General features: G+C 42.7%; 1 protein-coding gene across 1 annotated transcript in view; it reads left to right on the top strand.

The window, feature by feature from the left end:
• The first annotated feature begins 839 nt into the window (after positions 1-839).
• si:ch211-163c2.3 overlaps positions 840-27,581 on the top strand; it is a 67,856-nt gene continuing 41,114 nt past the window's right edge. Inside the window, exons 1-10 of the mRNA XM_087260162.1 lie at positions 840-1,063; positions 1,248-1,333; positions 9,228-10,313; positions 11,251-11,484; positions 11,565-11,786; positions 13,023-13,080; positions 13,318-13,464; positions 13,570-13,629; positions 25,654-25,830; positions 26,114-26,296. Of these exons, the coding sequence (XP_087116288.1) occupies positions 907-1,063; positions 1,248-1,333; positions 9,228-10,313; positions 11,251-11,484; positions 11,565-11,786; positions 13,023-13,080; positions 13,318-13,464; positions 13,570-13,629; positions 25,654-25,830; positions 26,114-26,296 (2,410 nt within the window). The 5' untranslated portion in view covers positions 840-906. The remainder of the gene's footprint in view (positions 1,064-1,247; positions 1,334-9,227; positions 10,314-11,250; positions 11,485-11,564; positions 11,787-13,022; positions 13,081-13,317; positions 13,465-13,569; positions 13,630-25,653; positions 25,831-26,113; positions 26,297-27,581) is intronic.

The raw sequence follows: 27,581 nt of genomic DNA, 5'->3' as shown, positions 1-27,581 counted from the left end.
CGGGACTGAGAGTCGTGCGAATGGCACGAGCCCGATGGAGCGATCATTTTACAAGTGTGGAGTCCCGTGAAGAAGGTCCGGATAGAAAATTTTGTTTTGTGTTTACCTCATAGTTAAAGTTGTTGCATGTCTGCCAGTGCCTGCCTCAAAATGAGCGAGTGTGAACCACTTATACATTCAGGAAGCGTTCAGAAAAAACAAAACAGCAGCGAAGAAACTTGACACGGAGGAACATTAACACGTCACTGCCAACTAGCGTTTCGGAAGTGTTAATGCAGACCAAGAGAGACAACGTGCAGAAGTATAAATGCACAGCTACGTGCGTTGCATGCGCGATGGGTTACGACGGTCACCTGACGCAGAAGTATAAATCAGGCTTAATGTGGAAGTGGGGAGGCACAATATTATTAGGGAAACAACTCCCTTAGAATTCCATACCTCTGTCATTCATATGTTCACTGAGGCTTTTCATCAAGTCTGGACTCCTTACTTCAATTTTATTGATGTTTCTTTTAGCTGCATTTTGAGTTATGGTATTTCATAATTGAATTATGTATTTTTTTCTTTATTTTATACATATATAATTTACTTTATTATATATATATATATATATATATATATATATATATATATATATATATATATATATATATATATACATTTATATATACATTTATATATAGCTAAGCAAAATAATATTATCTTATAGCAAAAGCAAGTTTACTTTGCTTACCCCATTGGTTGAATATTTTCAAAAACTCTCTCAACAAAAGATATCCTTGTTAACGCCCCAGTAACACCCTGTATCCTTGTTAACGCCCTGTAATATGAACCAAAACAAAAATGAAAGCATGAGAGCAGCTACAAAATAAACATGCCAAACCCCATAAAATCAACAGATGAAAGATGGAGAACTACCTGTACGATGTGTTTTTTAAGGCCAGTAATCTCTCTGATGTGGCTCTTAAACACATAAAAAGGTATTTTGAAGTAAGATATAGAGAGTGCGTGATCAGTAATGAGGGTAATGATATCTACAAGATAAGTTTTGCGAATAAAAATGGTAAGCATGCTAGTTTTTATTGATTTTTTTCAAATGAAATAAAAGTCTTTAAGAAAAATTAAACAAAATATGTGTGTGTGTGTGTGTGTGAGAGAGAGAGAGAGAGAGAGAGAGAGAGAGAGAACGTATATTACATATTATAATATTCTATTTCTAGTTATGATACTTATTTTTGTGTTCACAGAGCAGAAAAATGTGCTAGACCAGAGGGATCATTTCATCAACATACCTGGACAAAGGACAGTCCGTGTGAAAGCATCTGCAAATCAGGTAAGTGTCACAGTCAGAAACAAATAGATATTTAACTTATATGTATTAGTCTGTTGTACAGTGTTTTCTGCAAATAATATATGGTTCTGCGAACAAAATAAGCCAAAACAGAGACTAAGTCTTTACGCAGAGTAAAGAGACTGGTTTTGGTTTAAATTAGGCAAAATCTTTATATTTTGTGCCGCAATAAGTCTCTCAATGTGATGGAAATTACAGGTCATTATTATTAGCCTCTCTCAATTTTTTACAAAGAATTTTTTATATAGTACAGCCGTATGCAGTGCAGGTCAAACAAAAAACTCAAACAATAAAAATGCTCCGTCTGATTAAAAATAACAAGACACCAACATGCCATCTAAGTAATTGCAGCCCTATGACACGTTACAACCTGATGTCCATTTTACACCCAGAAGAAGAAATTGGCTAGTTTCCCTCTAAAATTAAAGCTGAAAAAATACTAACATTGTTTTAATTGATGTTTAACACACAAAAATCTGTTACAGTTTTTCTCAGGTTTTTGAGCTAGAGACTGGGTTTTGCAGGTAATCCATGGTGTTGTATGAATTGTTTTGAGAAATGCACTTACTGTTTTGCTAATTTCAGTTCTGATCTGAGAAATGTACCAAAGCGACTGAGAAAAATTGCTTGCGAATCTTGAGGGTTTAATGAGTCAGGACAGACCTTGTCAGTTTTGTCAAAAAAGGATTTGAGTTATGGGGCATGTTTCCGGTGTGTAATACAAGTTATTAATTGCATGTTCTACATCCTATTGCACTGTTAACATACAGTATATATTTTAATTTAGCATTTATTGTATTATGAACATGTTAAGTATGCGTAAGAAAATAACATTTAAACATTAACCTTTACAAACAAAAATACTTAATAACGGCTGTAGTTTTTAAATAAACAATTAATGCAACTATTTTTTAAATAACAACTGTAATAGATAATAATTAAATAATGAATGTATCTGTAACGGGGAGACTGACACGGAGGGATCCATTTTGCAGTATTTATTAGACACAGTTCAAACACACATCCAACACGCACTAAAGTGCGAACACACATCAACAGCAATCAATAAAGATCGTGGGGCTGGCGGCTGACAGACACGGAGTGGTTTACCAGGCATAGATCAGTGGCAGGCGGCGTGGTTCAGAGTCCGTGTAACAAGCGTGGGTCGAGGGCAGGCAGCGTGGTTCAGAGTCCGTATAACAAGCGTGGGTCAAGGGCAGGCAGAAGGCAACTCAGAGTCAGAAACAGTCCAGGGCTGCGTTTCCCAAAAGCATCGTAAGCCTAAGAAGTTCGTAGAAATGATCGTACGACTGATCTTAATATTACGGTCTGTTTCCCAAAAGCATCGTAACTTAAGTAGCACTTGAAAATCTTCGTGGATCTACGAGTGCTCTGGAGTAATCGTAAAGCCTTAAGTGCATCGTAAGGAGACAGAGTTATGAGGGCACCTGCTGGACAACCGGCAAATTGCACCTACAATTTACTTCTCTTCAAAGTCATTATTCATTTTATTTGTACGTATATCTCTATTCATTTATATTTTCTACACATTACACAATTCAATATACAAATAATAATAATTAATAATTAGGCTAAACTTTTCAAAAATAAATGTAAGAGCTTATTTATTTATTTATTTATTTACTTATTTATTTATTTTGATGTGAGATAAGCAATTTTTGAGAAAGAAATTGATAAATAATTCTACTTAATTAAGGTTTCATATAAATATCGAAAATGATGCTGATGTCATTTCCGGCAAGGACTGTTAGAATTAGTTTTATGCGAGATTGGAGCAAGACAGTGTTTTTACAGTACGACATTTCCAGTTAATTTATGTTTTTAAACTGGCTCAAAAATATTTTTTTTTTTTATGTTATTCGAGTTGAATATACATTCACACAAGTAGAAGAAGAATTATATGGATTGCTATAACATGTGCAACAATAACGAGCCATTCTATAGCGTGACATTTCAGCACTTAACAAACGGATAGCGACTCCTAAGTTGCACTTAAAGCTGGGCTACGTGCAATTGTGTTAAGTGCATTTTTGGGAAACGCACGTGAAACAATAACGAACGTTCGCAAAATGACTCGTAGAAAACGCTCTTAAGTGCTAAGATCAATCGTTATCGGGAAACGCAGCCCAGATTAATGCACAGGAGATCAGGCAGGAAAGAACACTCAGTAATGCTGGCCATGGCTGAAACAAGACTTCGCAATGAGCTGGTGTTTGAGTGCGGCTTATATAGGGAGCATGGGTCATTAACTGGATTCAGTTCAGGTGTGTGCACAATCAGTCTAGGTGGATGATGTAATTCTTAGAAATCCGGGGATGGCGGTCTCTGCTGCCCAGCGAGGGGAATGACTGGGACCGAGTCGGTGACAGAATCAGTGAAATCATCAATAAATAAATGTATATTTACTTAGTAAAATTCCTTGAAAACAAAATATTTATTATTATGTAATTAAATTTCCATTATATTTAAACATTTAATATTAATCAATATCCCATTTCACATTCTATTATTGAATAATAATCTATGGTTTCATTATGCAATATTATTTATATATTATACAACATTAATTCTTCTATATTTACCTTTTCTGTTTGATCAGGTTAGTTAAAACAGCAAACACCATATGCAAAGTTTGTGTCAAGATTGTTTAAACAGCAATTATTTGTTGTACAATACAAAACTTTTTTTTTTACCTGACAATTAAGAAAAACACCTTTTCTACCATCAACACTGGGCTTTTTAAATTACTCGCGACGGAAATGAAGAAACAGCGCCAAATAATCTACGTGTGGCCAAAAGTATATTGCATCCGTAGTGTTAAGCACTACCATAGAGAATGAATGGGAAAAGTTAAGAAAAGTTAAGCTTAACTATTGGCGGCTGCCGCATACAGTACAGTACAGATGGTCCTACACGCTATATTGCCACATTGTACAGTTGCCTAAAATACCCTGACGTGAATACAAAGAGCTGCACTTAATGTTTTCCATGGTAAGCGCAGACCTGTGGTTTGTCACAGTTCATTTTAAAAGTTTTGTTAAATACATTAATGATTCTTTTGAAAATATACATTAAAAATTTGGTTATAAAAAGAACTATGCACTTATAACCCTCTTACAGTGAAAAAAAAAACTTGTATCTGTGCTTCTACGTCCATAAATATTCTCATCAAAAGAGCACTCAATGCTCAGTAAACTCTCTGAAACAGACAAACTCAACATAGCAACTTACATAGCGTATTATAATATCATATATGAATTATATGAATAAATAAATGAGGTGCTTTATCAAGAAATGAAATTATATAATTATTATGAATTAGAAATAAAAAAAATCATACTTCATTAATAATATTAATGATGATGATGATTATTATTATTGTTATTATTATCATTATTAAGTAGGATATTGTTTAATTATTATTTTTTTTTATAAAATTTTTAAATATGACACTTGTGAACCACTGCAGAAAGTTCTAACCAGCAGGCCTCTTCATAGCATCTTCAGAGAGTCAGTTGCTATTCCTACTTAACATACCCAGAAGTTACCTCTGATTTTTGAACCAAAGCTGAGGTTTTCCACCTACTTACTCTCAAACTTACCCGGGTATGTCACATTACCTGCTTTCTGCAACAGCCCCCAGCTCTGGAGCTGTCGTTAGAAACATAGTTCCTGGCTGTGTTCTATTCCCACTTATGTTTTACAATATATGTCATTCTCAATAATATTTGTAAAGGAAACACAGGCCCTGTATGTGTTATATATTTCATTTAATATGGATAGCGAGTGTATGTTTTTACCAAATCTATCATTGGATTTCATTTTAAATGCATGTGCGTGTAAAACAATATAATTTGCACAAAGAAATGAAGGGGTTCTTCTCTAAAAAAGTTGTTACTCCATTCCGTTTAGAGTGTCAGTTTAATTTCTAAAGAGTTTAATTACAATACAATAAAGCATTAACTTGCCAAGAAATGCTTCAATTTACCATTGTAAAATAATGCCCCCACTCATGCAATATAGAACCTTATCTACTTAACCATGGAAATATATGTACACACAATAACACCAAAGTTGCGTATTTGTAAAATAAAAAAATAAAAAACATGTGCTTTCTCTCATGCTGCCTCCGTAAAAGAGCGCGTCGTAGCAATGAATTGGCTACTTGAAAATAAATGTGCGCAGCATTGGCAATCTTTATATTTTTAGCCAATGACTGAGTATAATCCTGCACTATTTTATTAACAAGTAATTAAAATGTTTTCTTTTCCCCCAATACACTTACAAATGAAGAGGGAATCTGTATCTCAGCCTTAGTATTATTTCTAATGTTTACATACTGCCATAGGTTAATTCAATACAATCTTTTATTTAAAGAAAGAAAAACAAACTAAATAAATTTTTGTGAATTGTTTTTAATCCAAGCTAATAACATGTTAGAAAATACTGCAAATCAAGCTGTCAGTATCTCATGAAATTATTTGTTATTCAAAACAAAAACAAAAAAGAAGGAGAAGAAGAAATATTAGCGCGCCGTCTAGTTGTTTTTTTTTTATTTATTTTAGGCCCGTATTCAGCTGACAGGGCATGCACAGCCAAGATACTGAGAGAAAACGTAGGCTAAATAATATATTCTGTAATCTAAACAACTCAGAAAATCTTTGTCTATGGAGTCTACTCAGAGATGACGAAATGACATCTAAACTGGCTACAAAATATATACACCATTAGTAGTTAAACAACGCATTTTCCTTATTTTAAAAAATCTACTCGTTTAAATCTTGCAATTAAGATAATTTTTAGAGATAATGTCTGTTTTTATCAACTTCTCTGTCATTTATTTCTCGTTTGCTACTTGTTGTATTAACTTGTTGATGTTATTATATTACATAGGCTATTTTATATACATAGGCTATCTAAAATCCTTTGGCTTTCAAATTTGCTTTGAACTTGAAAGAAAGAAAGAAGCTGATTTGACCTGTCAGTGTGAGCACATTGCTCCTGAATAGCAGCTCTTTTTCATTTCAGACTTTACTTTAACCTATTAAATTAAAGTGTCATAATAAATACAATTATTATGATTAAAAATGGAATTGTGTTTTGTTTATCGCATATAGTTAACTATTTATGTGATGTGGGTAAATGGTGTGTTTCAATCCGGCTACCACCGCAAGTGCGGGAAGCACTGTAATTGATGCAGTTTTTCCAATAAGGTGGTGAAATAAATACATAAAATTTTTTATTAAGTGTTGTTTACATTAAATAATAATAATACAAAAAAAAAATTTTTCAAAAAAGTATTTTGTGACACCCACATCCGTCATTAAAATGCAGGTTTATGTTTTAATTTGGGTTAATTTTGCCAACGGCCAACCTCCGCTTGTAAACCGAATGTAACAGTTACCCCTTAAAAGACTCATAATAAAATATAATTTAATTTTAAAAAAATAATTGGCATGCCTATTTTGTGTGACACAATAAATATTGCATTGTATTAAATACTGATTTATTTTAACATGCGAACAGCATACAGAACTTGACAGAGCATCTTCACGCACCTGCAGTGTTTACAGCAGCATAGAAAAACTGAATAAACTAACAAAAAATAATAAATAAATACTGCTCTAGATCTTATACACTTAAATGACAAATTTGGATTACAAAACAAAACTACTGACTGAATCTTTTTTAAGAACCGGCATATGCTTGTCAAATCAAGTTTTAATCTTCCATCAAAAAAAAAAAAAAAACATTTGGCCAGATTAGATTGCTTCATGGAAAATATGCATTTAATTAATGCTCCGCTGCTATTTTTTTTACAAAGCCTGTCAACATTTTTAATAGAAGTAATTAGTTTAAAGATTATGTCTTATGATTATGACTGTCTGTCTCACTCGTGATCCATGTGTGCGCACTGCATGTAATGAAAGACAATGACAATGAGCCTTAAGGCATAATATGTTTATGCTTAATAATATGCTTAATTTGCATAGATGTTTTATAAGCTCTAAAACGAAAGCCTTTGTTTGGTGTGAAGTTATCATTATGCTAACATCAAAAAAATTTGGATTAGTTTGATTCGTAGATTAGGCTATGTAGGCTATTGAAAATATTATATAAGAACTGTCAATAACTGTAATTTTACAAATGGAAAAAGGTTGGTTTGTTGGTTGCAGCCTACATTAAATCACCAATTGCCTATTTGTTGAGTTTATGACACTGCCCCAGGCAGCACAGAGGCAAACAGCCTCAGCGCTGGTTTGTCAACTCCTTTGTGTCAAACTGTGACCGGAAATATATTAATATAGGCTTTCTATGAAACTTCTATTTATTTTATTTAGGCTAGATTATTATTAATTTATAAAACAAACCAACACAGTCTCACGTCAACTAGTATTTGGTGCTGAATATAGCGGACTTAAGTACTTCACCCCAAAGGTTATTTGTTATTCTTTATTCCTTTAAATAATGTAGCCTAGTTGTCTTTTTAGTGAATAATGAAGGACTTATAATGCTCTGTTTCAATGTTTATCTTTATTTACAAGTAGCAGAGTATTTACAGCTAATGTATAGTCTATTTCTGTCCTTTCGCATCCCGCCCCTTTGTGCCATCTGGCGGCATAGTCGCAAACTGCAGTCATACCTAAAAAACACATTCTTTTTTTTAAAAGCGGCGGCAGTAGATTGTGCGGTGGTAATGGTCACATTGAACTCTCACCTACTGTAAATTGACTGCAATGGTGCGCTTGATGTGGGGGATCGTCTTGCACACCCTGGCTGCAACACCATCAAGGGTGTTGAGGATGGAGGCGCACGAAGATCATGCAGAAAAAGGTGCCCTCCAAGACTGCGTGAGCCTAATGTGCACCTCTAGGAAAAATACCTTCATAGTATCCTTTACGTAGCACTTATCTAGTTGTTTTGGCCGCGGGGCTGGGGGATAAACCATCTCCAGACCCATGGCCGAAGCAGCTCGGGAAAGCACGGCCAGCATATCCACTTCTGGATCCGGCAATGCACTCACCACCCTGAAGGGGAACTCTGGGGTGGATTTCTCTTTTGCTTTTCACAATGATGGCATGCACTGCCCGCGAGCACCACATTAACATGCTGGACTCCCAGGCATGCAACGCAGAGCTTGTGCCTATCATCCGGGGACAGGGAACAACCACATCCAGAAACACACGGTTGGAACGGCATCTTGAAAAAGACGTGCTGCATAACCTGCATGACAAGCTGAGCTGCAGCTTTGCTCTTTTTGGAAACTTGCTTCCTAATACAAACTGCTCTTGGAGGACCCAAAAAATACCAGGCAGGGGAGAGGAACACAGCTCGACCGTCTGCCACTGCGTATACGCGCTCTGGACGAGGAGAAGCTGCTTCTCGATCTTTCTTTCTGTAGACACAGGTTGGAGAAACCCTCAACGACTCTCTCAGACACTTGTGAAAGGCTCTGAAAGCGAAAAGGATGTCTCAGCTGAGCACATGCAGTGCTTTTATGCAAAATTCAATGTCATTGATGACAGCTGTGCACGCTGACGCCGCCAAGTCATTGGAATTTCATTGGCCCATTTTTATACTCATTCATATATTTGGATTCTGACTAAATCCCCATAGTGGACGTTTTCCACATAGCATTGCATGGAAGTTCCCCACTCGAAGGGGAATTGTTTATATTTTACATAATTTTTTTTATATTTGTTGCTGGGCTGCTAAATACAGGTTATGGCAGGTATAATACTTCATTGTCTCCAGGAAATACTCTTATTGTTATGCCCTTATCATGCATTTTCTTTATTAAACTTTTTTTTTTTGTGGTAAATACATGTCTTATATTTGTATTTTTTATTTTTAGACATGTGTGGCTGTGGTTGAACAACACAATCAAGTGGACAGGAATTTAGAATCTTCAAGCAGCATGCAGGAACAACAGCAGGTTCAACAAACATTTCCTGTGTCTGAGAAACATTTTGCTCTCATCAAAGAACAGTTTGAGCTATACAAAAACTCTGATTTACCTACACTTCAGATTGAACAGGAACCCGATGTAATCCTTTTAAAGGGTCCAAAGACAGAGGTTCTAAAATGTTATCAAAAGCTTTCAACACTTAAACAGGGGATCATAGAGAATAGGTTATCAAATTATGCTTTTATGAACTTCTTGGTTTCAAGTGACAGTATAAATCACCTTCAGAAAAGATTTAAGCAGAGTCTCAAGAGTCCAGTAATGATTGAAATTTCAGGATCAGATCTGCTTCTGTTGAGTTTGTCTGATGGAGCTCTTAAGGAGGCGGCCAATGCAATTGAGACAGACCTGTGTTCAGAGACTATACACTTGAAAAAGTCATCTGACTTTGCTACGCTAGCGTTTGAACTGAGTAATGCAGTCAAGCAGGCCAATCGTGAAAGTGTAAAAGTGGAGCTTAAATACCAGAATGATTCAAATTCTGACACTGAAGTGCAACTGGTCGGCTTCACTACTAAAGTTACTGAGCTGATGAACATCTTGCTTGAATATAAAAAAAAACATCGCAAACATCATGTCTGCCTGAGACTTCAATACCCAGAGATGGCAAAACATTTCTCTAAGATCTTGTTGATGGCTGGTGTGAAGGAGTGCAGTGTGGAAATAAAGCCAACATGTTCATCTTCCCCATGCGTCCACCTTACAGGACCTCGATGTGAAGTTGAAACCCTTGAGTCATATCTCCAGTGTGTTGTCACTAGACATTTAGAGGTGAAAGGACCTGGAGTTCAGCAATTTTTTCAAGGTGATGGTGCAACAACTTTGAGATCAGTGAAAAGTTCTTGTCAGGTTGAAATTCTGCCCACTGATGTGCCCGAAAACACAATATCATCCTCTGCTTCATCAACGAATCACTCAATGGACTATGATAATATATTACATATTAAAGTTGTGGTTGGCCTTGAACAACAACAGGTATGGCTGGTAAACTTACTATACTTTTATTTCATTGACTAAAGAAAAAACAGCACAATAAATACTAATTCTACCATTCTTTTACTTGTTTTTATGCCATCCAATTTTAAGGTAGATGTCATTATTTTCTTAAAGAATCAGGACACCGGAGCTAATGCTTAAAATATCACACATATCTAATATAAGTCAAGCCATCTTTATTCATATAGTACTTTTTATAATGTAGATTTCGTCAAAGCTGCTTTACAGAGATTACCAGAAAAATCCCAACCAATATCTCAGATTGTAAAACATGTTCTGCATTTTAAACAGCAGAGTAGTGATAGAATGCTGGTGTAGTTCTTGTAAATTAAAAATGATTCTGTTCAGTTTAATACAAATTTAATACAAAAAAAATCAATCAACCCACAGTTATCTATTCAACCTCAGTTGAAAAAAACTAATATTTTACTAAAAAAAAAAAAAAAATTTAGCGTTAGCAAAATATAGTCTAAAACAATTTTATTAACTGTAAATTATTATTTATTTACTGTAAAATTTGTGCTGGCGGTTTTCAGAATGAGAAATTGTGGTGTAATCAGTTCTGCTGTATATGAACAAAGTTTTTTTTTTTTTTTTTTTTTTTTTTTAACCAGGGCTATTGATTAATAAATTAAAGTCATTTGGATTGATGTTGTTGTGTTGATATTGTGTATGTTTTAAAAAGTCCATCTACAAGAGTTGAAGAGAGGTTTTATTAATGGTAATCTAGGACTTGAAATTAACTTTTTTACTTTGTAGCACTAGTTCTACCAAATAAAAAAATAGGAATATTTCAGCAAAAATGTAAGTGCACTGCATAAAAATGCATGAGCACCACTACTACAAGTTGTATATAAATGGATTTATTGTATTTGAATTATTCAATTAGTTCTTGTGATTTTCATCATGAATACAGGCAGATGTGTTTGTTGTACCAATGGTCAATACAAACATGACCTCAACATTGATTGGATCATCACTGTTGAATAAAGCAGGACAGCAGCTTCAAACTAACTTCAATACTGCTAAGGGAAATCGTACACTTAAATCTGGAGAAGTGCTGGAGGTGGATGCACCACAAGGATTGGGATGCTCAAAGGTTTTATTCCTCGAATGTGCACCACAAGGAATAAACCACAACTGTGAAAATGTAAGAGAAAAAAAAAACTGAAAATATGGTGCTTACAGAAAAGATTTTACAATATTTTATTAATATGTATTTTATCATAGGCACTTCGCTGTGGACTTGGTCAAATTTTTGCACTTTGTGAGCGGAATTTATGGGGTTCAGTTGCACTTCCAATTATTGAACCTGAAGATGTGTTGTCCATACCAGTCAGAGATTCTGTTAATATTCTCACTCAGCAGATCTCAACATTTTTATCTAAATCCACTCATTTCCTGCACACCATTCGTATCCCAATAATGCCTAATTACTCCCATTCTGAGGAAGTAAGCTGTTTATGTATTATTCTATCTCTCTCTCTCTCTCTCTCAATTTAATTAAATTCACCTTTATTTCTATAGTGCTTTACAATAAAGATTGTGTCAAAGCAGCTTAACATAAAATATTATAGTAAATTGAAACAGTGTCAGTTCAGTTTTCAGTGTTTAAGTTCTGTTTAGTTCAGTGTGGTTTAATAATCACTACAGAGAGTCCAAACACTGAGGAGCAAATCCATTGATTTGCAGCTCTACAGATTCAGAACCATGCAAGCCAGTAGCAACAGCGGCGAGGAAAAAACTTCACCAATTAGTGAAAGTGAAGAATTAAAAAACCTTGACAGAAACCAGGCTCAGTTAGGCAAGACCATTTCTCCTATGGCCAAACATCTTGTGCAGAGCTGCAGTCTATAGGCGCCAGAGGCTGGAGAACACTGGACGTCAGCGAAAACTTGACGAAAGTCTGTCCCTGGAGCGTCACAGGAATCAGTCTCATGCTCTCCACTCTTCCATGACCACCACAGCAGCTGCTCAGGATACGGCCTGGTCCAGGATTATGGAATCCTTGGGATCATCTCGTCGCTGGTCTCTGATCACATCAGTGGCGCTGCATACTCTCTGAGAGCCTCGGGATGAGTATCCCCAGGTGGAAATAGAGAATAAAGAGAATAATTATTGTAGCTGCTGTTCATAGTGTATATAAACGAGATGAAGAACACTGTGTGGAGCACATTCATGCATCATACCGCTATGTGATGCACTAAGTGTATGCTTTACTAAAAAGATAGGTCTTTAATCTAGTTTTTAACTGCGAGAGTGTGTCTGAGCCTCAGACATTATTAGGAAGGCTATTCCAGAATTTAGGAGCCATAAATAAGAAGGCTTGACCTCCTTTACTCAACTTTGCTATTCTAGGTAGTACTAGAAACCCTGAACCTTTTTTTCAAAAGTGAAATTGAGGTCTAATATGACACCCAGATCTTTTATAGTAGAGTTAACGCTAACTTTTTATCCCTCTAATTTCAGGTCGAGTTGTGAGATCTGCTGTGTACAGGATTTAGGTCCAATAAGTAATCATTCTGTTTTGTCTTAGTTTAAGAGAAGGAGATGGTTGGTCATCCAGTCTTTAACATCTTTAATACACTCAGTTAGCTTAGACAGTTCAGACATCTCATCTCTCTCTCTCTCTTTCTCTATGAACTGAAGTTTACTAATGTGACCTTAAATCCCAACCATATTTTTCAGATGTTTCAGATAGTTCTTGGGACTCTTCATGCACTAATGGTGGACAGCACAGGACAAGGCAAGAGATTAAAGAGGGATTTAAAATTGTGTTCATTAAGTGTTGCTATTTTGACATCTTTATCAAAACCACACATTAAAAAATATAAGAGAATAAAATGAGTAGTTTTTGAAAATGAGCATTAAAAAAATATATATAATATAAACATACTAATTGCAAATTATAGAAAATACAACAAAGAATCTGTAAATAGAATAAATGAGTTTTTATACCTGCCACCTTCCCCTGTCCCCACAGCACTGTTTCACTCACTGACCACTGACCTTGATGAGGTCATCATGGCAGTAGACAGGATTAAACTCCATCTAGTGTTTGGTGACATCACTGATGAGATGACTGATGCCATCGTGAACACCACAGACTTTAATGACTTTCAGACAAACGGTATGCATTCAAACTTCTTAATATAATAACCCAAATGTCTTAAAATATTTAAAGGTTTAGACCATAGGAAGGTACTTGATTTTTTATTTTTTTTTGCTTTCATAGGAGCCTGTAAGGACATTCTCACTAAAGCAGGTCCTTCCGTCCAAAGTTTGCTGAAAGGAGGTAAGTAAAGTTACCTCCAAAAAATCTCTTTTGATTTATTAAAAGTATGATTAGAGTTGTCTTATACTGTAGTATCAAGTGCACTATAAAATGCCTTTGTTAATGTCAAAAGTATTTTTGTCACAAAGATTCTGGAAAAACCATATATTCAGAAATGTCCTGGATACTAACATAACCCATTTCCCCCTTAAGTTGGGAATGGAGATGTGTGTCTTCACACTTTGGGAGTTTGCAAACAACTCCCAAATCATTCTGAAGTGTAAGAAAACGGGCCAATAATTGTCAATGAGTTGGCAGAGCTCGGCTCCGCAGGTGCTGATGATTAATTATTAGTAAAGTATATAACCAGCACATGTGGAGTGAGCAGAATATTGTTAAGCCAAAAAAATGCATATTGCGTAAACCCAGGGCCAGCTGAGAGCCAGCGCATTAGTGTAGAGCAAGGTAAGTAGCTGTCAAAGGGCAGCTCGGGAGAAGCAGCAGGATGACCTGGGTTTCTTTGAAGTGTACTCGTAATACCAAAATGGACCATGCCAAAGTGGAGTCTCTATTCTCCCAGGAATGTAACTGTCGTGAGAGAGTGTAAGATGGCACAGGGGTATGAACGACTTGCATCGATTTAGCCACGTGACTCCAGAGTAGCAGATGGCGAGCCAGCTGAGACATGCTGTGGGAGCGCACATCACAAGGTTGATCTACACTATCACAGCCGTGCTGATCATCCTAACCAACACATGGTTCCGCTCCTGCACTGGTAGGGACTGGTGGAGAGCAAGGAACACTGTCAAAAGCTCCAGGCAATTGATATGACAACGCAACTGAAGTCCAGTTTATGAACCTGCAGCTATATGCTTGATACCCACAGCGAGAGGACACTTGTTCAAAGGGCACCCAGGCCCAAAGCAGACAAGTTCCATTTAGGGACTGAAGGTGCGACGACACAGCAAGGTGATGGTCAACCGGTGCCTCTCCCCATTCCATTCCCATCTGTGGACCTGTTGTTTACGATCGTAAAACCAGCGCTGAAAATAGTCTTGTATGAACAATTTGAGAGGCATGATAGTGGCTACAAATGTTATATGCCCCAGGAGCCTCTAAAAAACTTTCCACAGGATGGCATGCTAATGACAGCTTTGAACACACACCCGGGATCTCGAGAGGCTGATGGCAAATTTAATTGCATAGCGGAGTCTGACCGTCCGAATGAGCTACTACGATAGACTAGGCAGCACTCAGGATCCTTGGATAGATCCTTGGGAGACTGTCTTGAGTACAGCGTAAAAAGCTTATTCTGCATTTTGCTATTGATGACCGAAATTTATTGCAGGCATGAGTTGTATGGATGCGTTTGTGTATGCTGGCTACTAATGGAAGATTGCCAATGAAACAGACCGATGATTGTAAAAACACCAAACTTCTAAAGAGCACCTTTCTTCATGTGCAATGTGAAAGGAAACAGAAAGACGTGTAAGCAGCGGAAAAGAGATCTCTACTTGTTGTGGAAAAAAGATTCTGGTCTGCAAAATATCTTCCAAGTTTCTAAAGCCTCCTTTCTACTGCACATGACAATGACAAACAACTGACCGGAAGTCATTCATTTACAAAGGAGAGTAGTTTGTGAGTTCCCATAGTCTCCTTATGCGGAAAATCGAATCTGAATTGAGCTGTGGATTCATTAAAATATTTGAAGTCCTGCGACTAGAGCATATGCGACCGGCTGACCGTATGTGATGTATTCCAGTGCTGTACAAGCAGGTCCGTGCGCGTGAGATGAAAAAAAATAAAAATTTGTTTATTTTTTTTAATCAAAAAAGTCTAAATAAAAAAAAAACATTTCTGTTTATAAATGTAAGTAGTAAAGTAACAACAATAATGTTTTATGTTGTCTCCACATTCCCTTCAATATTTTAAGCGGTCTATCAGTTTCTAGTATTCATTAATTCATTCATTCATTCAACCACTGCGAACGCACAGAGAATAAAGGCTCTTGCTTTTGCACTCCTTTATCTTGGACACTTTGAGAACAGCATCTCTCCCATGGTGCACATCAGAACTGAAAATTCTGTGGGACTGCCACAAGGAGGCATATTCTGACAGTCGTGTCCAAATGACGTGTGCAGTGGAAAGGCAGCTTAAGCCAAAGTTTTCAAAAAATAACAAAGTCTGAGATCGCTGAAGTCTTTAGGCAAAGCAGTTTATTGTTACAGCATCAGTAACAACAGAGACAGGTCATTCAAGTGTCTGATTAGTATAGGCTAGCACACAGTTTAAATACACTTCTTTGTCTTAACACTCCACCCAAATTTACACATTAGCACACCTCCATTAGTTTCTCCATTAATAGAATTTAAAATCCCCTGTGTGATGCATGCCCAGTTGAGTAATTTCTTTACCAAAAAAAAAAAAAGATCTCAGGTTATTTAAGGATCCTACCAATGAGCAGTTAAGGTCTTTCCTTCCTACTTCAAATATGGCAATTCAGCAAAAACATTGCTCAACAATATATTTTGTCAACTGTGAGTTCAGCTGAAGTTCACATGGGTAGTTTTAGGGTCATCGTACTTTTAAAGTCATTGCAACTGAGCGTGGGTGCATGTCTGAGTGTGCAGGTGTGCCTGAGCATGAGTCTTACATGAAATAGAATGCAAGTGCCCTCATGACCTTCCATAAATCTGTTCCCATTACGTTACACATCCTGCTCTTTTAACATAAAAAGCATAATAATAATAATAATAATGCAACTGAAAGTAATGTGATCATCAGAAATTCATCAATACATCAATAGATGTACTCAATACATTCTTTTAAACACGGACGAAGTTCAAAAGAAAAGGTACTATGTGTCCTCAATAATGGACGTTCCCCTTCGGGGGGAACTTCAGCACTATAAGTGGATTTGATTTGTAAAATCCACGCATTGGGAGGATTCGGATCAGAAGCCGCTTGTCTGGAGAGTATTGAACGGGCCAATGAATGAAATTAATTGGCAGCGTAAGCTTGCGCAGGTGTGCGACATCTGCAATTATCTCAGCATATAAGCACACCTGAAGCCAGCAGACGCCATCCTTTTCGCTTCAGATCCTTTCTGAGTGAGTCGATGAGGGTTCCTCTTGCTGATCAGCACTTCAGAGCGAACGAGTGTGTCTCCCGGTCCAGAGTGGGTCTTCGCGGTGGCAGACGGTCGAGCTGGGTTACTCCCTTGCCTGCGGTTCTTTGGGTCCGGTCCTCCAGAGCGGTGCGTATAGTTGCAACTTTCCTAAAAGAGCAACACAGTCGTGCAGCACGTCCTTTTCAGGATGGCGCTCCGACTGTGCGTTTCTGGATGCGGGGGTTTCCTGGCTCCGGATGATGGACACGATCACTGCATTGCATGTTTGGGGGTCCAGCATGTTAATGCGGTGCTCGCGGGCGGTTCATGTCATCATTGCGATGCCATGACCGTTGCACAGCTAAGATCGCGGCTAACTTTCGCAAGAGAGCGAGCCACCCCAGTTGCCTCCTGTTCTAAAAAAGCAGCGGGCGCTCGGGCAGATCTGAGGGTTTCAGCGGGAGATAATCCGCCGCCCACGGGCTCGCGGACCTCTCGCTCCTCACGGCGCTCCATCCAAGCTTCGGGTGGTGAGAGTGATCCGTCTAACCAGATGGTAGCTCTCACACTCGCTGACACCGGAGATCAGATGTCCTCCGCGGCATTGGAGGGTGGGCTTTCACTGTCCGACGAAGATCCGGACCCGCTCGCCCCCTCCGGGCAGGTGAGCGCTGTCAAATCGGATCCTGAAGCGGACATGTTAGCCGTGCTTTCCCGGGCTGCTTCGGCCGTGGGGTTGGAGATGGTTTATCCCCCAGCTCCGCGGCCGGACCGACTAGATGGGTGCTACGTAGAGGACCAGAAGGCGAAGCCTTCGAAGCCTCTCGTCCCCTTCTTCCCGGAAGTGCACAGTAGGCTCACGCAGTCTTGGAGGGCACCTTTCTCTGCCCGTGCTGCGTGTGCCTCCGCCCTCACCGCCCTTGACGGCGGAGCTGCCAGGGGGTATGAGGCGATCCCGTCAGTGGAGCGCGCTATCGCGGTCAATCTTTGTCCGCGCGGCGCCTCTACGTGGCGGGGTTTGCCCCGCCTCCCGTCCAAAGCCTGTAGGTTGTCTGCCTCCCTCGGAGCCAGAGCTTATAAGGCTGCGGGCCAGGCTGCTTCTGCTTTGCACGCGATGGCCACCTACCAGCGCTACCAAGCGCAGGCGCTGGCCGAGCTGCACGAGGGCGGGTCCAACCCAAGCTTATTACATGAGCTGCGCACCGCGACCGACTATGCTCTTCGCACTACTAAGTCCGCCGCGTGTGCGCTGGGGAGGACGATGTCCACACTTGTGGTTCAGGAACGCCACCTCTGGCTAAACCTGGCCGATATGCGCGACGTTGACAAAGTTCGCTTTCTTGACTCGCCCATATCCCAGGCTGGCCTGTTCGGCGACACCGTCGGTGAATTCACCCAGGAATTCAAGGCGGTGAAAGAGCAGTCGGATGCGATGGGCAATGTCATCTATCGGCGTGGCCGTAAGCCCGCTCCGCCCGCCGAGCCATCCACCTCCGCTGTTCCTCGCCGAGGGCGCCCGCCAACGAGTGCTGCCCCGCCCCCGCCTGCGCCTCCGGCCAAGCGGGCGCGGTGTTCACCTCGAAAGCAGGCAGCCCCTCCTGCCCAGGGCGCCGTTAAGTCCGGTAAACGGACCGCGAAGCGTCCCTGAGACAGGCCATCCGGAGAAGAGGAAACTTGCTCTTTCCCCGCTGGAGGGCGGGGCCCCGATAACAACGGTACTTTTCAGTGCCACCAAAACATCAGTAAAAGAGCACTTTTTCCCTTCCCCGGATGTGACTGCACGAGTTCTGCCAGTCCGGGACGCGCTGCCTTCCGGCTCGCAGACTCTACGTGCTTCGCCAGTGGCTCACGAGCGCTGGGGGGACGGTCTCCCTTCCCTCAGCCCTCCAGCCCCCTCTCCGGAGTCAGGGTGCGGAGCCAGAGCGAATTGCTCTCCTCCAGCTCTTCCGCGGGACCCTCGTGCTTCCCGGATCAGCACACCCACTCCGCGCTGCCCCACCGCTGGTACGTCAGCGATTGTAGCGATGACTCCATTAGCGAGGGCTCTGCCTGCCTGGTTAGCGCGGGCCAGCCCCTCGCGGTGGCTCATACGCACAATCAGACTCGGTTACGCGATTCAGTTCGCGAAACGGCCCCCCAAGTTTACGGGCGTGTATTTCTCCAGGGTCAGCCCCCTGTCCGCCCCTGTCTTGCGAGAGGAGATTGCTGCCCTCCTGGCGAAGGGTGCAATCGAGCCGGTTCCTCCAGCCGAGATGGAGAGTGGGTTTTACAGCCCATACTTCATCGTACCCAAAAAGAGCGGTGGGTCACGGCCAATCCTAGATCTGCGCGTTTTGAACCGCTGTCTGCACAGGCTGCCGTTCAGAATGCTCACGCAGAGGCGCATTCTCCAATGCGTTCGTCCTCAGGATTGGTTTGCAGCCATAGACCTGAAGGACGCGTATTTCCATGTCTCCATTCTTCCACGCCACCGCCAATTTCTGCGGTTTGCGTTCGAGGGTGGAGCGTGGCAGTACAAGGTCCTCCCCTTCGGGCTCTCTCTGTCTCCGCGGGTCTTCACCAAACTCGCGGAGGGTGCCCTAGCGCCCCTTCGGCTCGCGGGCATTCGCATACTCAATTGTCTCGACGACTGGCTGATTTTAGCCCACTCGCGGGAGCAATTGATTATGCACAGGGACAAGGTGCTTCGGCATCTCCGCCTACTGGGGCTTCAGGTCAACCGAGAAAAGAGCAAACTCGCCCCCGTGCAGAGGATTTCTTTTCTCGGGATGGAGCTGGACTCGATCACCATGGTAGCGCACCTCTCCGAGGAACGCGCTCGCCTGTTGCTGAACTGTCTGAGGGAGCTCGACAGCAAACTAGTGGTCCCACTGAAGTTCTTTCAGAGGCTCCTGGGGCATATGGCATCCGCAGCCGCCGTCACGCCGCTCGGGTTGCTCCATATGAGACCACTTCAGCACTGGCTTCACGATCGGGTCCCGAGACGCGCATGGCACGCGGGCACACACCGGGTCTCGGTTACTGCGCTGTGTCGCCGCGGCCTCAGCCCTTGGAACGACCCCTCGTTCCTACAGGCCGGTGTGCCTCTAGAACAGGCGTCCAGCCATGTTGTTGTTTCAACAGACGCTTCCAACACGGGTTGGGGGGCCGTGTGTCGCGGGCATGCGGCTGCGGGCCTCTGGAAGGGTGCCCAGCTGCATTGGCATATCAATCGCCTAGAGCTGTTGGCAGTGTTCCTCGCTCTCCACCGCTTTTTACCGGTGCTGGAGCGGCAACACGTGCTGGTCAGGACGGACAGTACGGCGGCGGCGGCGTATATCAACCGCATGGGGGGTATGCCCTCTCGCCGCATGTCTCAGCTCGCCCGCCGTCTGCTCCTCTGGAGTCACCCGCGGCTGAAATCGCTGCGCGCCATTCACGTCCCAGGCACGCTCAATCGTGCAGCCGATGCGCTCTCACGACAGCTGTTACGCCCTGGAGAATGGAGACTCCACCCCGAGTCTGTTCAGCTGATATGGGCGCGATTCGGGGAGGCCCAGATCGATCTGTTTGCTTCCCCCGAGAACGCTCACTGCCAGTTGTTTTTTTCCCTGACCGAGGGCTCTCTCGGCACGGATGCACTGGCCCACAGCTGGCCTCGGGGCATGCGCAAGTATGCGTTTCCCCCAGTGAGCCTGCTCGCGCAGTTTCTGTGCAAGGTCAGGGAGGACGAGGAACAGGTTCTGCTAGTTGCGCCCCTTTGGCCCAACCGGACCTGGATATCAGAGCTCTCACTCCTCGCGACGGCCCTCCCCTGGCGGATCCCTTTGAGAGAGGACCTACTCTCTCAGGGACAGGGCACCATCTGGCACCCTCGCCCCGATCTTTGGAACCTCCACGTGTGGTCCCTAGACGCGAGGAAGACTTAGGTAACCTACCGACTGCGGTGGTTAATACCATCACTCAGGCTAGAGCCCCCTCCACGAGGCGCGCCTACGCCCTGAAGTGGAGTCTATTCACTGAATGGTGCGTCTCTCGCAGAGAAGACCCCCGAAATTGCCAGATTAGTGTTGTGCTCTCTTTCCTTCAAGAGAAGTTGGACAGCAGGCTGTCGCCCTCCACTCTCAAGGTTTACGTGGCCGCCATCTCCGCTTATCATAGCGCGGTAGCTGGTGGCACCGTGGGAAAGCATAACCTGGTCATCCAGTTCCTTAGGGGTGCTAGGCGAATTAATCCATCTCGCCCCCCTCTCATGCCCTCTTGGGATCTCGCCCTCGTTCTCACGAGTCTGCGATCCGATCCCTTTGAGCCACTCGAATCAGTATCTCTAAGATTTCTGTCCCTGAAGACAGCTCTGCTGGTTGCGTTGGCCTCCATCAAGAGGGTCGGGGTCCTGGAGGCATTTTCGGTCAGTGACTCGTGCCTGGAATTTGGGCCGGATTACTCTCACGTCATCCTGAGACCCCGCCCCGGTTATGTGCCCAAGGTTCCTACCACCCCCTTTAGAGATCAGGTAGTGAACCTGCAAGCGCTGCCCCCGGAGGAGGCAGACCCAGCCCTTTCTTTACTTTGTCCAGTTCGCGCTCTGCGCATTTATGTGGACCGTACTCAGAATTTTAGATCATCTGAGCAGCTCTTTGTCTGTTATGGCGGTCGGCAGCAGGGAAGTGCCGTATCAAAACAAAGATTATCCCACTGGATTGTGGATGCCATTTCACTCGCTTATTCGAGTCGAGGTCAGCCGTGTCCCCCGGGAGTTCGTGCACACTCCACTCGGAGCGTTGCATCCTCTTGGGCGCGTGCACGCGGCGCCTCTCTAACAGACATCTGTAGAGCTGCGGGCTGGGCGACACCCAACACATTTGCAAGGTTTTACAATCTGCGAGTGGAGCCGGTTTCCTCAAGGGTATTAGGTAACCCTTTGGTGATTGAGGAGACAACTCGGTAGGGTGTTGAAACACGCTTGCTGCGCCATTCTCCCTAACACGGAGGTACGTGCGCCTTTTCTATCTGTCAGTAAAGTTCCCCGTCAGGTGAGCCCTGCAGATTCCTCCGTGGCCCCCAGCACTGACTCAGCGGAGGAGTCACTTGCTGGCCCACTACGTTGTAGGTCTGCCCGCTGGTCAGCCCGCGTTTTGGGTATAGGTGCCTGCTATGCGTGATCCCCACTAGGCGATCCCATATGCTTATTCCGCCACGGTTAAGTCCCCCCCCTGGGCGGACCCGTGTCTTCCCTCTCCGCTAACCACTCTTTTGCTATGCGTACTCCCCCTTTTTAGGGCTAGTCCATATGTAATTCTGCCATCTATCCCCCCCTTGGGTAACGGATGGCCTCCGCAGCGTCCTCCCTATCGGGATTGCACGCTTCCCAACGTACTGTCGTATTTCCTAGAATTATCTAGATGCTCACGACTTCCCAAAAAATATATCTAAATCCGTAAAACTTCTGTTGAAGTAGGATAAATTAGGGCCAGGGACACGTTGGAGGACCGCGCCCCCCATGATGTGGGTGCGTCACGCTTGCTTGACTATCTCCTCATCGGGGGTGTTGGTAAGGTGCAGTCATTATGGCGCTTTCAATGGGCTCCCAATGCGTGGATTTTACAAATCAAATCCACTTATAGTGCTGAAGTTCCCCCCGAAGGGGAACGTTCGAGGTTACTAAAGTAACCCTTCGTTCCCCGAGGAGGGGAACTGAAGCACTATACTCCGTCGCCATAATGACTGTCCCTTAGCTGTTTGAAAGTCTCTTCAGCTTAAAAGGATGGCGTCTGCTGGCTTCAGGTGTGCTTATATGCTGAGATAATTGCAGATGTCGCACACCTGCGCAAGCTTACGCTGCCAATTAATTTCATTCATTGGCCCGTTCAATACTCTCCAGACAAGCGGCTTCTGATCCGAATCCTCCCAATGCGTGGATTTTACAAATCAAATCCACTTATAGTGCTTCCGTTCCCCTCCTCGGGGAACGAAGGGTTACTTTAGTAACCTCGAACGTTACTGGCTTTCTTATGGAAAATCAGCTACCTTTACGAAGGAAAAAGGATGCTTTTGACAACATGCAATTAAAAAAAGTATCCCTTTTGGCTGACACAGTGAAAACGCTTCCTTAAAAGGCAACATATAACTGTTGTGATACTTAAAATGAGATCATAAGTTTACTGAGTGAAGTGGTTACTGAGGCTTGAAAGATGTGGGTGACTCATTGTAATAAATTTGTTGGGTGGGAAGAAGAAGACAGGGTCGGCAATATCAGGTAAGCACAAACTTTTTATTTTTACTGTGTTGTGCTGGGCACTCGTGTGCTTGTCTGTGTGTGTCGAGTCTATGAATGGTCAGGCTCTCCTTTCTCTCCCGGCTTCTCCTTCTCCTCCCCTTATGAAGGTGTCTCTCCGGCCCAATCACTAGAAAATACAGGTGTTAATAATTATTCATGATTAGACCACTGACCAGCCGCCGGTGTCTCCGCTTGCTCTCCTTCCTTTCTGGGTGTTTGATCATGCCTTTCCCACCACACTCATATTACACATTAAAGTAAATGGTACCTATGACCCTACAGGCTGCGAAAATATATCAATTGTCATTTGGTTTGTGAATGAGAACGAGTCCTACAAAGTAGCGGAGTGACTATTAACCGACCGTAGCTACTGCTAAAATGGGCGATGCCCAAACTGACAGATACCATTTTAGCAGAGCTAATCCAAGCTGGACTTGACCCATCAACTATTCTTAACGGATGTAACTGATATAACTGAGGACGTTGGTGGTGAGGGAAGTGTCGCGGACGCTGCCCTCTCTATTCTGCCACCCAAGGCACGGATATAACTGAGGACGCGGGTGGTGAGGGAGGTGTCCCGAACACCGCCCTCTCTATTCTGCCGCCCTAGACGCAGATATAACTGAGGATGCGGGTGATGAGGGAGGTGTCATGGATATAACTGAGGACGCGGGTGATGAGGGAGGTGTCATGGATATAACTGAGGACGCGGGTGATGAGGGAGGTGTCATGGATATAACTGAGGACGAGGGAGGTGTCATGGATATAACTGAGGACGCGGGTGATGAGGGAGGTGTCATGGATATAACTGAGGACGCGGGTGGTGAGGGAGGTGTCTTGGACATAACTCAGGACGCGGGTGGTGAGGGAGGTGTCCTGAACACCGCCCTCTCTATTCTGCCGTTCTAGATGCGGATATAACTGAGGACGCGGGTGGTGAGGGAGGTGTCGCAGACATAACTGAGGATGCGGGTGGTGAGGGAGGTGTCGCGGACATAACTCAGGACGCGGGTGGTGAGGGAGGTGTCCCGAACACCGCCCTCTCTATTCTGCCGTTCTAGATGCGGATATAACTGAGGACGCGGGTGGTGAGGGAGGTGTCGCAGACATAACTGAGGATGCGGGTGGTGAGGGAGGTGTCACGGACGCCGCCCTCTCTATTCTGCCGCCCTAGGCAACCACCTATGTCGCCTCTATAGACGCGCTGGCCCTGCACACAATGTCAGCTAGGCAGCTGTAATGGATTTTTTTTTATGTTTGTAATGTATTGTACAAATGTTGTGAGAAGCCTACAATTGCTGTGCACTACAAGGGCAAACACCTCAAACAGCTTCTTGAACAAAGGTGGACAGGCCATTTAGCTACCGAAGAGATCACATCTCTTCTGACTGAAAATATCTCTGCGATAGCCCATGGTCCAGAGCTGTAAATGGAAGCTGTTGGTCTGTTGAAAGAGATAACTGCACCTAGCTTCTTGGTCATTGCAAACCTTGTGCACAATGTTTAGGCATTGTTGGATCCACCAAATAAGCTTTTGCAGAGGGAGGACACTGAGCTTTGGACAGGTCTAGACATTGTGACCAGTGCAAAAGTGTGCGTGCAAAAACTTTGTTGTGATGAGGAATTTATACAACTGTTGAAGAAACCAGTGCTGCCAAAATGCATGACTCCAAAGCATAGAGGAACAAGATTATGGATGATTACTTGGTGGAAGAAACGACAGGTCAACGAGAGGGTGATGTAGAAACTGAACTCAAAAGACTGTACTAGAACACTGTAAATTCAGTGGTTGCAGAAATGGATCAGCAATTTAATGTACGAAACTCACATTTGTACCACCCACAGCCCCTGTTAGTTATGTTCTGGCGTGTATGTGTGTGTGTGTGTGTGTGTGTTTGTAAGTGTGAATGAGAGAAAGTGCACGTGGTGCAGTGTTTTGGCTGTCTGGACTCTGTAGCATCCAGCTGGATATTTTTTGAAAGACATATTTAATCATTATACATTTTACATTCTTCCTTGGCCCAATATGTACCTGCTATGTGTATAGAAATAATGCTGACATGATATATGAAACACAATTGGTAGTTGGCAAATATATTGAGTGAATATTTTTGTAAATCTGACTTTAAAAGAGTCAGTACCTCACCAGCCACAAACCTCACCGCATGTCACGTGGCACTCATGTCTCTTCATAAAGGAGCAAACAAAATGACATTTAGCTTACAAACCTGTTAGAACTGTCATCTCTCTTTTTTGGTAGTATCCAATTTTAAAGTGAGATTTTGAAAACCAGATCTAAATTTAGAGGAAATGGTCGGGTTGGGTAGAAAACATGGTGGGTCGGGCAGCGGGTAAACAAAGGCTGAATATATGGCGGGAGTGTGGAATAAAACCTGGCTGGAGCGGGATTCAGTCCTGCGCAGATCGCTACTGTGAGGGTCTGAAGCGTATATTCTAATTGCTTGCTCTGCATGTGCTGGTTATGTACTCTACTAATTATAAATCTCCAGCACCTGCGGGGCCAAGCTCTGCCAAGTAATTGGCATTCATTGGTCCATTTTCTTACTCTTCAGAGTGATAGGTCATCTAGCGATCTACCAAAGTGTGAAGAGACACGTCAAAGTTCCCCGGAAGGGGAAATCCAGGTTCAGATTGTCATCTAAAATTCTTTCTATATCAGCTTCGGTAGCATGGAGGCAAATCTTTACAACCCCACCAGGAGGCTTACCATGTAAGATCATCATGCATGTTTGTGGAGAGAGAAGCCCCAGCGTCATCAAGACCTTAGCAAAAGAAATAGTGGTACAGTGTGAGCATGGCCGCTACCAGTCTGTGGCTATTCCTGCTATCTGTGCTGGTCAGTATGGTAGCTTCAAGATTTTGTCTTTGCTTGCATGAAATAATAATTACATTTGTGATAAAAGTGCAATGTGCAAAATTGTAAAATTAATAAGTGTTTTAAATAAAAGAACCAGTTGTCAATCACTATCATTGTATATCTGAATCACCATCATTGTAAATTTTGATTCTTATTGCATAAATTAACATCTCTACCATAGATGCATTAATAGACGACTTGGTTAGAGTCAGCTTTCAAATTTATATTTATCATGTCAATGTTCTGTTTGTGTGCTTTACAGGACAAGGAGGTTTGGATCCAAAAGTAGTGGCCAAGTCCATTCTAGAGGGAGTGAAGGAGGGTGTTCAAGGAGCGAATCTTCAATATCTCAAAAATATACGCATCATTCTGCTGAAGATTAATGTTTTCCTGGCATTCAAAACAGTGGCACGGCAAGTCTTTGGTGCCAGCACACAGATGACAGGTGACAGTCTTCTTAAATATGTCCACTTAATAGAGTGTTGAAGTTACATGCTTTTTTGCAAACCAATAAGTTTGGATCACCCTTCTTCCCTTGAAAAATCTATAGTAAATCTTTAGTATTTGAACTGTACTAAATGACTGTAAGAAACAAAAATCTAATTCCCACACATTTTGTTCATCATGACAGTCTTCATAAATGATTACAACTTTGTGAATTTTGATTCAAAAGAATCAATTTAATCAGGAACTTTTGATTATAAAAGAATAAATAATACTAAATGAATACACTAGACCAGTCATATAACGTTCGAGGTTACTAAAGTAACCCTTCGTTCCCCGAGGAGGGGAACGGAAGCACTATAAGTGGATTTGATGTTCTAAATCCACCTATGGGAGATTCGGTTCAGAAGCTACTCGTCTGAAAGAGTATTGAACGGGCCAATTAAGAATGAATTGGCAGCGCAAGCCTGCGCAGGTGTGCGGCATATGCAATCAACTGAGTATATAAGCACACCTGGCGCCAGCAGACGCTATCCTTTTTAAGCTGAAGAGACTTTTAACAGCTAAGGGACAGTCATTATAGCGACGGAGTATAGTGCTTCCGTTCCCCTCCTCGGGGAACGAAGGGTTACTTTAGTAACCTCGAATGTTCCCCTTCGGGGGGAACTCCAGCACTATAAGTGGATTTGATGTTCTAAATCCACATATGGGAGCCCATTGAAAGCGCCATAATGACTGCACCTTACCAACACCCAACATGAGAGAGCGGTCAGGCAAGCGTGACGCACCCAGATCATGAGAGGCGCGGTCCTCCAACGTGCCCTTGGCCCTAACTTATCCCACTTCAAAAGAAGCTTTACGGAATAGGTATATTTTTTGGGAGTCGTTAGCATCTAGATAATTCTAGGAATATACGACAGTACGTTGGGAAGCGTGCCATCCCAGTAGGGAGGACGCTGCGGAGACCATCCGCACCCAATAGGGGGAAACAAATGGAATTACATATGGACTAACCCTGAAAGGGGGAGTGCGCATAAGAAGGTGGTTAGCAGATAGGGAAAGCACGGGTCCACCCAGGGGGGGAACTTAACCGTGGCGGAAAGCATATGGTGATCACCAGCGGGGATCGGCCATAGCAGGCACTTATACCCAAAACGTGAGAAAATCCCGGCCCGAATTCCAGTCACGAGTCACTGACCGAAAATGCCTCCAGGTCCCCGACCCTCTTGATGGAGGCCAACGCGACCAGCAGAGCTGTCTTCAGGGACAGAAATCTTAAAGATACT

Source organism: Danio rerio, chromosome 7, assembly GCF_052040795.2.
Source record: "Danio rerio strain M-AB ecotype USA chromosome 7, GRCz13ab, whole genome shotgun sequence".
Classification (NCBI taxonomy): Eukaryota; Metazoa; Chordata; class Actinopteri; order Cypriniformes; family Danionidae; genus Danio; species Danio rerio.
The sequence above is the reverse complement of the archived record's forward strand: the minus strand, read 5'-3'. Positions and strand labels throughout refer to the sequence as shown.